Below are 11,057 nucleotides of genomic sequence, written 5' to 3' on the forward strand. Positions count from 1 at the left end.
ATGTCTTCCAACACAAGGAGCGTTGGTGCCGGGCCAGGGAAGGGTTCTCGATGTTGGCCCTCCGACGCTCAAGTCAGTGCTTGGTCTTAGAGAAGAAAGTAGTGAATTGAAGCAAAAGACGTGTGCAAATATGAAGCATCGCATACCTCTGTCTGTAAATGGAAACCTAATTTTATAGTGTCACTGTAGCGCCTATGCATGCATCCTAATGTATATATACGTTTTCCAAAGTCTTCTTAAGAAAAGATAAGTCGAAAAGTATCTCTGACACCTTTCCTTAAATGATCACGTAAATCTTTGTGATGTGACAAGCTAGAAGTTTCCAAAGTACGATTTGTTTGCAGAACATTCTCTGTCCTTTTCGACACAAACTTCCAAAAGAGTACGATATGACATATATGTGGGTCTTGTTGTGGGATATTGCCAGCTTGGTTGTATAGAATGTAGCTATTGACCTGTTCTTCCCTTAGCTTTCATATTGTCGGGGAGACACACTATGTCCAATCAACCCAGTCCATTCGATCGGCAAAGATGGTGGGTCGGGTAACTTAGCGTTGGACTCTCAACTTTATCTCTAAGGTACAGAAGACGACTGATCGGATTGTCTGGTCGACCCTTTGTGTTTGATCAGCTCTACACTCCCGCTCGACCAAACACTGCTTGATCCGTAGTCTTTAGGTCCATCCAACTCTATGACTTTGACATTTGACTTTGACTTTGAATTTCACGTCAACTGGCTTCGCTGCTTGAATCCACTTTTCTATTTTTTTTTTTGGAGGGGCATCTTTAATAGCGTATCAATCGTTATCAACTAGAATGGAAGTTCAGATGCTCTCATGTGTTGGTATTCGTCTTCCAACAATGGTCAGACATAGTAGAGTAGAAGTGTAGCTGTAGCGTGAAGACGAAGAAGCAGAACAATCATTTGATGTCGTATGGAAGTCGTACATGACGGGATGCTAGAACACTTCTTTTAAAGCTCATTGGAGGCGCCTCCAACAGCTTCGAGGCGCCTCCTTTGAGGCTTATCAGATCCGAGAGTTGTGCAGCTTATCTGTACAAAGTTCGCAACTTATCTATGCAAAGTCTACAACTTATCTGTGTGAGGGTTCCTCCAACACTTCGAGGCACCTCCAATGCACCTTTGAGGTGCCTCCAACGCACTCAAGGTGCCTCCCTGCAGCACAAACTTCATCTCCCTAAGGATGCCTCTAAGCGTTGCTCCGAGGAGCCTCTGAATACTTCTGAGGCGCCTCAGACAATGTTCATCCGAAGATGATTTTTGCCATTTAATCCTACAAAATGCGTTAGTTAAAAAACAAAATGTAACATGCAAAATAGAATTAGCACAATATAAAATAGAATGATTATTAATTAGATCTTGTCTTTCTAAAATAAGGATTTAGTTATGTTCTCAGCTTAAACTTCTAAAATGGATCTAAAGCTCGACTAGCGCCTACAATTCCACTGGGACTTGTCCTTACTGGATCATTTTTCTCTAGTGACTTACCTCACTTACCATTTGTAGTCTCTTGACTTACCTCTTGACCCACTAGGTTTTTCGGAATCTCACATCCGGACTTCAGCCAATCGTCTGGAATCGAACATCCCGACTGGATTTCAGCCAACTATCAAGTTTTGCAGACCCAGCTGGAATTCTTGCTAGAATCGCACATCTGGACTTCAACCTAGTGTTAGGTCGTATAGACTCGTCAATTCTTGCACACTCGGTAAAAAGGTTAGATAACATAATATCTAACTTTAATTTATTTGTCATTCATCAAAATCTGAGTTTGACAATCGGTGCCAACTGCACCAACACATCTAACAGATAAAGACTGATTTTGATTATGTAATTTTAAATTTAGATTATCCCCTGTAATCTCCGACAACAAAACTGTATAACAGGAACATGCAAATTACGCACTAGGTGACATCGAGGAACAATCATCTCCACAAAGCGGACCAGATTAGCCTAAGTTAATTCACATGATTCCATCCAACTAATGACTCAACTCTTCTCGAGTGCTTACCACAACTCGGTATTCTGCCAAGTCTCTCCCACGTGACATCCTAAGTCGCTCATGAGTACTCAGCAGCCCGAGTAGATCATTCAGCTCGGCAACTTAGCTCCCTAACTTGGCCTCCCCGATCACTCTTAGGTGCGTTTGGTTGGGGATTATTCTTGATAATCTTGGTTATTCATCCAAGATTATCAACAAAAACCCTTTTTGATTTAGGTAATCGATGATTCCCAAGTAATGTTCCATACCCGACACATCAGCAAAAGAGGCATGCAACCAGGAATCGAAAACCTCGGAAAACTGAGGTTTTTCTTGATTCCGGGGTTAACGATTTTTTTTTTACCCAAAATACCCTCGAATAAGATAAAAATGTGACAAAAGAGAAAAACGTAAAGAAAAAAATGAAAAATAAAAAAAATAAAAGAAAAATATTAAAAGAAAACATAAAAAATTTAAAAGTAATGAAAAAATAAAAAATTGGAAAAACTTAAAAAAATAAAAAAACATTAAAAAATGAGAAAAAAATATAAAAACTTAAAAAAAATTAAAAAGGGAAAAATATTAAAAAAGTTAAAAACCATTAAAAAATAAAAAAAAAGAAAAAAACATAAAAATTTTAAAAATACAAAAATAAAAAAAAAGTAAAAAAACTTTAAAAATTTAAAAAGTAAAAAAGTAAAAAATATTAAAAAAAATTTAAAAAATGGAAAAAATAAAAAACATAAAAAACAAACAAAATAAAAAAATATATAAAAATAAAGAAAAACGTAAAAAAGAAAAAGTAAAAAAACATTAGAGTTTAAATAATAATAATAATATAATAATAATAATAATAATAATATTATTATTATTATTATTGATAGTTGGTTTTATAACTAAGGGTAATATAGTAAAATATTAAAGTAGATTATTCGTTAAAACCTTCAAACAAATAAGTTTTTGTTATATTACCTAGATTGAACCAAACAACATTTTTTTATGTTTTATTCTCCATAACGTTGGTTATGTGATTACCTGGTAATCACATAACCAACGTTATACATGATAACTTGAACCAAACGCACCCTTAAGGCACATGTGGTCACGCAGATAATCTTGGTTATCCGCCTATGGTTATCCACGATAACCATGTTTGGTTCGAATTTTTCTCGATTTCGAAACGTCAGCAAATGCCAATAATTAAGGCATCAAACCCGGAATCGGAATACATTCGATTGTCTTGGTTTTTCTTGATTCGTGAGGTTAAGCAATTTTTTTTTCAAAATTATCCTCGCAACCATTGGACCCGAGCGTGGAGGCAGCAGGTGGCGGCGGCAGGTGTCGGGTGGTGGTCGGCGGGTGGCCGCAAGCGTCGCAGAGATGGTTGCAGATCGTCAGATGACGGTAGCAAGCGACGAGCGGCAATCGACAAGCGATGGTTGGTGGGCAGCAGCCGGAGTCGTCGAAGGTGACAACAGATCGTCAAATGACGACTGCAGACTGTGGGCGGCGGTTAATGGGTGACGGTCGATGGGTATTGGTCAGCAGGTCGCTGTTGACGAAGTGGCGAATTGGGAGGAAGCGTGGCGAATTGGGAGGAAGAAGAACGATTTTTTTTTTAACTTTAGTATTTTAATTAAAACTTTAGTAAATTAAATCAATCAACTCTTAGCTATAGTTGGAATAAACTAAATATACTTAATCTAAAGTCCAATAAAATTATCTAAACAAATTCTAAAATAAAAAAAATATAGTATCCAATTTTATTTATTTATATATTATTATTATTATTAATATTATCATTATTATTATATATATTTTGAAATTTTATTTTTTAGAAATTAAAATAATAAAATTTTATTGCATTTTCCTATAGAAAGTATATACACTACAACTTTTAAAACAAATAAGTTTTTCCAGATTTCCTCTCAGTTTGTTTCTAAATTATGTCAAAAACAAAGATAAATAAAATAATCAACATAAAACCGACTAGGGAATGGTTTTCCCACCATCAAATTGACACAGAATCTGTTTATATATCCTAAAGTTGAAATACATAAGTAGGTAAAATATGACTGTGTTCACCTCCCGTTCCTCATCAATCTAGCCCCGGCCGGAGGGTTTATAGACGCCGGATCGTCTCTCGAATTTTAACGACGGAGCTCGTCGGTCTTCCGCTCGGACGTTTATAGACGCCGGCTCGTCTCCCGATTTCCCGGCCGGTGGGTTTATAGACGTCGGTCCGTCTCTCGATTTTTAACGACGGAGCTCGTCGGCGCGGATATTTATAGCCGGTCGGCGCGGCTCTCGATCTTTAACGACGGAGCTCGTCGGTCTTCCGCTCGGACGTTTATAGACGCCGGCTCGTCTCCCGGTTTCCCGGCCGGAGGGTTTATAGACGCCGGACCGTCTCTCGATTTTTAACGACGGAGCTCGTCGGTCTTCTGCTCGGGGATTTATAGACGCCGGCTCGTCTCCCGGTTTCCCGGCCGGAGGGTTTATAGACGCCGGACCGTCTCTCGATTTTTAACGACGGAGCTCGTCGGCCTTCCGCTCGGACGTTTATAGACGCCGGCTCGTCTCCCGGTTTCCCGGCCGGAGGGTTTATAGACGCCGGACCGTCTCTCGATTTTTAACGACGCAGCGCGCCCGGGCGGATACTCATTGCCGCTCCGCGCCGCTCTCGATCTTTAACGACGGAGCTCGTCGGTCTTCCGCTCGGACGTTTATAGACGCCGGCTCGTCTCCCGGTTTCCCGGCCGGAGGGTTTATAGACGCCGGACCGTCTCTCGATTTTTAACGACGGAGCTCGTCGGCGCGGATATTTATAGCCGGTCGGCGCGGCTCTCGATCTTTAACGACGGAGCTCGTCGGTCTTCTGCTCGGGGATTTATAGACGCCGGCTCGTCTCCCGGTTTTTATAGACGCCGGACCGTCTCTCGATTTTTAACGACGGAGCTCGTCGGCGCGGATATTTATAGCCGATCGGCGCGGCTCTCGATCTTTAGCGACGAAGCTCGTCGGTCTTCCGCTCGGACGTTTATAGATGCCGGCTCGTCTCCCAGTTTCCCGGCCGGAGGGTTTATAGACGCCGGACCGTCTCTCGATTTTTAACGACGGAGCTCGTCGGCGCGGATATTTATAGCCGGTCGGCGCGGCTCTCGATCTTTAACGACGGAGCTCGTCGGTCTTCCGCTCGGACGTTTATAGACGCCGGCTCGTCTCTCGATTTTTAACGTCGGAGCTCGACGGCGCGGATATTTATAGCCGGTCGGCGCGGCTCTCGATCTTTAACGACGGAGCTCGTCGGCGCGGATATTTATAGCCGGTCGGCGCGGCTCTCGATCTTTAACGACGGAGCTCGTCGGCGCGGATATTTATAGTCGGTCGGCGCGGCTCTCGATCTTTAACGACGGAGCTCGTCGGCGCGGATATTTATAGCCGGTCGGCGCGGCTCTCGATCTTTAACGACGGAGCTCGTCGGGCTTTTAAGCCTAATTTGGACAACGTTTACCTGGCCGAACGGCACAGGGTCTTCGGAATTGAGCCTTTGGCTCGTACAATATACCTCCGGCTGAGCAGCTCGGGGCCTTCGTCGTCGAGCGCTTGGCTCGGATAATTTACCTCCGGCCTAGCGGCACGAGGCCTTCAGATACTATACCTCCAAATGAGCGGCCTTCGTCGTCGAGCTTGGCTCGATAATTTACCTCCCACGAGCACGGGGCCTTCAGATACTATACCTCCGGCAGCTCGGGGCCTTCGTCGTCGGCGCTTGGCTCGGATGGCCGAGCGGCGCGGGGCCTTCAGATACTATACCTCCGACTGGGCCTTCTTCGTCGAGCGCTTGGCTTGGATATTATACCTCCGGCCGAACGGCTCCCGAGCATTTCGGCTCGGATAATTTACCTCCGGCCGAGCGGCACGGGGCCTTCAGATACTATACCTTCGGCCGAGCGGCTCTCGGATAATTTACCTCCAGCCGAGCGGCACGGGGCCTTCAGATACTATACCTCCGGCTGAGCAGCTCGGGCCCTTCGTCGTCGAGCGCTTGGCTCGGATAATTTACCTCCGGCCGAGCGGCACGGGGCCTTCAGATACTATACCTCCGGCCGAGCGGCACGGGGTCCTCCTATCGAGCTCGGGGCTCGGCTAACATACTCCCGGCCGAGCGGCATGGGCTTCCCATCGAGCCTTGGGCTCGGCTAATACACTCCCGGCCGAGCAGCACGGGGTCTTCCCATTGAGCTCGGGGCTCGGCTAATACACTCCCGGCCGAGCGGCACGGGGTCTTTCCATCGAGCCTTGGGCTCGGCTAATACACTCCCGGCCGAGCGGCACGGGGTCTTCCCATCGAGCTCGGGGCTCGGTTAATACACTCCCGGCCGAGCGGCACGGGCTTCCCATCGAGCCTTGGGCTCGGCTAATACACTCCCGGCCGAGCGGCACGGGAGTTTTTGCTCAAGAAACTACAAATTTATGAGCAACAGAAATAATTGAAGAACTGACCTACTGACCAGCAGGGGATCTGACCCAATTTCTTGACTCCCGAATACCCGTGGAGTGAGAAGAATATATATACTTGTCGAAACTCATCAAGTCTTCCTCGTCGGACCGATATCGGGGCAGGCGTTGCTCCCGCTTGAATTCCTGTCGGGCTCCCATTTTGCCCCCATTTCGCCTGTTGCTCCGGTCGGTCCGATCAGCTGTGCTATCCGCTCAGTTTGAGCCTTCTATTTCTGTTGCTCCACGAGCTTAGCTGTTCTTGCCTCAATTAGAGCGTCGGGCCTTCCTGGGAGAGCATCACGGTGTGAGGTCATCCAGCCTCGTCCATATATTTCGCTCGGATACAGGCGCGTTCCCACAGACGGCGCCAAATTGATCCTGTCCGAACCAGGAGTCAACGGACGCTGGGGACGTGGCGCTCCCTGCTGGATTCTCGAGTGCTCCGGCGAACCTGCAATAAAACCGAGCCAGGAGGGGTGTCCCGGCGACGGCCCTCCGACGCTCAAGTCAGGCGAGGAAATAGCAAAGAAATGGCTTTTTAGTAGGAGACCCTCGTACCTCCGATGAAGAAATGGAGGCCTTATATAGAACTATTGAAAGAGCCCAGGCACGTCCAACGAAGCAGTCATCTGCTTTAGACCATACCCAAGTATGGGCCTGTCAGAAGAGCATATATGAGGCCATACTACTACTGTATCCACCTCTCCCTGATGTGACGGCTAGATCCTCCATCGTGCGATATTGCGTACGGCCTAATCATCAGACGTGCCTTCTCTGACATCCCATATTTTGGGACAAGCGCATAGGCCGCTCGGCTACCTTTGTACCCTCGCCCTTATCCTGGCCGAACGGACCACCCGATCGGCCCTTCGGTCCCAGTCGATCGGACTTCCGCTCGGCCCTTCGATCTTCCTGCCTTGGCGTCGGAAACCCAAGCCCATGGATGGGTTATCTCTTGCTCCGCTCGGACCATTACCCGCTTGGCCAGCCCTCCATCCATCCTTAGGTTGGTACCCTTCAGAAGGTGGGCCCCGCATTCTTACCGCCGGATCACTTGCCTTGAATGGGAGTCCCTATTTAGCAGAGTCAACGCCACGTGGAGGTCGAAAGGCAAAAGGCCAACCAGAAGCTTGGCCGAGCGGATAATGATGGTGACGACCGGCTGAAGCTTCCGAGCGGAAGCAATACACCCCGGCGGGAAGTCGGGGTTCCGACGCTCATGATGAATAGTATAGTAGTGCCGAGCGGATGGCCCGCTCGGCCAAAGGAATAAAGTATCAACACTGCGAACAGTCCAGAGCACATGACCAGGAATACCCCGAACGGACGTATACCTTAGTCCGGTCGGACGTGATGGGACTGCCGAGCGGCATGCCGCTCGGTGCAGAAACAGAAGGGCTAGAATGACAAGACAGAAGATTATGCTATCTCATCAGAAGATTATGCTGTCCCATCAGAGACGTGCTCGGACTGTAGCAGTAAGGGGTCAGGCAAGCTCCTCTGACAAGCCCATACTGGGTATGGGCTGAGGACACGTGTGTGCCTCGGTGTATGTGCATCAGCCTCCTCAGAGCTCTATATAAGAGCCCGCAGACTTCGCCGGAGGTATGAAAACTCTGATATTCGGAGCTATTTCATCGTCTTCTTCTTGCCTGACTTGAGCGTCGGAGGGTCGTCGCCGGAGACCCCTCCCCGGCCCGACTTCTGTGCAGGTTCGCCGGAGGTCTGTGCAGCTGGTCGGAGATAGAAGAGAGCGCCACGTGTCCAGCGTCCGTCGATTCAGCGACTCGGACAGGATCATTCAGTAACGACCACTTAGCTCATTTACAGCCGAGTAAATCTTGTTGGCCAGAATCTGGTCAGCTAGAAATTTTTATCTACCAATCATAATGCATACATGTACATACATGTAATTAATATATATATATATGATATTACTAAAATGCCCCTACATACACATGCATGTATATATTCTGGGTGACTAAATTCTAACCATTTAGTATTACCTTTTATGATCTTGGAAGAGATCAGACCTCTAATAAATATGTACACCTGTTAAAAGTTGCCATATGTCAACTATGTCAATTCGAGCAGGCAAGAGTATTCATCAGGCCAGCTGTATTAGTACAAGTAGTATTCTCAAATCTTATTACTTCCAGATCAGAGTAAAGTTTTAAAAAGGTCAATAGAAATCACGCTTGGTATCCAACAACCCTCCATCCTCCTCCTACTGTCACTTACCTATCACTTAATTTCCTCTTGACTTTGGTACCGTACGTCACTGGAGACGTCACCGTGCTCCTAGATCGAGCTGGGGCAGTGGATCTTTTGGCGAACGGCGCAGGCGTTCGCCACGCGGCGGCCCGTCGAATGCTGCCCTGCCGATCGAGACACGTGTTAGCCGTCCAACACGTGCGAAGATCCCACCCTGACGCAATCGCTTCGCTCGCTCGCACTCAACCGTGTAGCTACTTCTCAGTTTCTCTCGTGAATGCCACTGCCATGCACGGCCGTTCCTCTCCGGCTATAAATATACAGACTCCCTCTCTCTATTTAATGTGTTCATGTCATCGTGAAGGGGTCGGCAGAATTAAGGGAGGGGAAGAGAAATGGAAGGGACGAAGGCAGTAGTGGTGGCGATGGTGGTCGTTCAGGTGGTGTTCGCCGGAGTGAATATTTTCTACAAGCTGGCTTTGAACGATGGCATGGACACCAGGATCCTGATAGCCTACCGCTATCTCTTCGCCACTGCCTTCTTGGCTCCTCTTGCTTTCTACTTAGAAAGGTAATTTATCCATCAATCAAGTAGATACCTTAATTAATTAGCTTAATTATTCTTGCCAAAGCTAAATATATATATTAATTTTGTTTTCAGGAAGAGTCGGCCGGAGATGACATGGAAGGTGTTGATACTAATTTTCTTTTCTGGATTTTTCGGGTAACAATATATTTTCTATTATTAAGGAATTTGCCTCCAATACTGACAGAAGAAGTTAATTATTTGCATATATGACAGTGGTACTCTATCCCAAAACTTGTACTTATCATGCATTCGGCTTACATCCGCAACCTTCGCCTCGGCAATGACTAATCTTATTCCGGCAATGACATTTATTTTGGCAATCATATTCAGGTAATTTAATTTCCTCCTTAACATTTATTCCAGCAAGGGGCCTTGGCTTCTAAACAAGATCATATATCGATCGATCGCGATCATTTGCAAGATTGGAGAGCTTGGAAATTGGATCGATCTCTGGACGAGCCAAGATTTTCGGCACACTTACGGGTGTCGGTGGCGCTATGCTTCTCACCTTCTACAAAGGGGTAGCCATAGCTATTTGGCCAACACACATCGACCTCCTCGACTCTCATCGCAATGCAGTGGACCAAAGCTCAAGTGATCATGTCACGGGCTCAGTCTTGGCCATCACGAGTTGCCTAAGCTATGCAGTTTGGTTAATCATTCAGGTGAACCATTAGACAGTGCTAATTAGATCGGTTAGAGCTCTCGTGCTAAACGTTGCCATTAAATCGACTTCTTCAGGACAAAATTTGCAAAGTGTATCCTTGTCACTACTCGAGCACAGCCCTGCTGTGCCTAATGGCGGCTGTTCAATCTGTTGCTTATGCATTTTGTGTGGAGAGAACTATGTCCAGCTGGAAAATGGGATTTGATATCAGGTTTCTCACCGTTGCCTACTCGGTAGGTAATCGATCGATCGTCTTAATTACATACTTTACTACCCTGTGATCGATGATGAGTTTATACTTATACAGGGTGTAGTGGCATCAGGACTGATTCTTACAGTGATGAGTTGGTGCATCAAGAAGAAGGGGCCACTGTTTGCTTCAGTGTTCAACCCTTTGATGCTTGTTATCGTGGCATTGTTGAGTTCCCTTTTGTTGAACGAGAAGTTGCACCTTGGAAGGTATATATCTATATATCACTCAAAAGTGATCAAAGTTTTAATTGTTATTGTGGTTTAATTTGCAGTGTAATAGGGTCTGCCCTAATTGTGGTAGGGTTGTATGTGGTGCTTTGGGGGAAAGGGAGAGAGGTAGGGAAGGTGAGGGAAACTGCTGAGAATTATGACTTATCATCTATGGGAATAGTTGTCGATTCAGCAGCTTCAAACACAACTGGTTTCCAAGAAGAGAAGAAACAGATAATCCATTTGGGTGGTGAATGGGAGCATAGATTGATACCTCCCAAGTAAAAAAAAAAAAGACAATTCTTTGTTCTTTGTCTTTTATGCCTGTGTAACTATGTAAAAGGTGGTAGTTATATTTCAATTTATTGTTGGGGAAGTCCCAACACATTATTCACTTGTTTAACGAAATCTATTGTACTTTGGCACCCCTAGAAGTCAAACCCTCTTATAACTAAAGTTTTTAAAATTTTTTTTTTACGTTACGGAGAATCTCAATCTCTGGATTACCAAACGGGATCCTCATCACAATTCCTAATTCATTTTTAAATTAAAGATTATTCATAAATGAAATTTCATGAAGGTAGGATCATGAATCTCTATTTAGAAATGAATTAGTCTA

At 45.7% G+C, this 11,057-nt stretch overlaps 1 protein-coding gene across 1 annotated transcript; it reads left to right on the forward strand.

Annotated features, from left to right (window-relative positions):
• Nucleotides 1-8,967: 8,967 nt before the first annotated feature.
• On the forward strand, nucleotides 8,968-10,830 carry LOC122053293 (WAT1-related protein At1g68170-like). Its single transcript, XM_042615288.1, has 7 exons — nucleotides 8,968-9,291; nucleotides 9,382-9,444; nucleotides 9,523-9,639; nucleotides 9,731-9,974; nucleotides 10,051-10,209; nucleotides 10,284-10,435; nucleotides 10,501-10,830. The coding sequence occupies exons 1-7, from the start codon at nucleotides 9,116-9,118 to the stop codon at nucleotides 10,721-10,723; spliced, it is 1,134 nt and encodes a 377-aa protein (XP_042471222.1). The 5' UTR covers nucleotides 8,968-9,115; the 3' UTR covers nucleotides 10,724-10,830.
• The last annotated feature ends 227 nt before the right edge of the window (nucleotides 10,831-11,057 follow it).

Source organism: Zingiber officinale, chromosome 3A (genome assembly GCF_018446385.1).
Source record: "Zingiber officinale cultivar Zhangliang chromosome 3A, Zo_v1.1, whole genome shotgun sequence".
In the NCBI taxonomy this organism is placed as follows: domain Eukaryota; kingdom Viridiplantae; phylum Streptophyta; class Magnoliopsida; order Zingiberales; family Zingiberaceae; genus Zingiber; species Zingiber officinale.

Bases quoted from the DNA above. Each gene is read 5' to 3' on its own strand.
- LOC122053293 (XM_042615288.1), top strand. From the start codon at position 9,116: ATGGAAGGGACGAAGGCAGTAGTGGTGGCGATGGTGGTCGTTCAGGTG. The intron at 9,445-9,522 runs GTAACAATATAT...CATATATGACAG, and splicing joins TTCTTTTCTGGATTTTTCGG to TGGTACTCTATCCCAAAACT. The intron at 9,975-10,050 runs GTGAACCATTAG...CGACTTCTTCAG, and splicing joins CAGTTTGGTTAATCATTCAG to GACAAAATTTGCAAAGTGTA.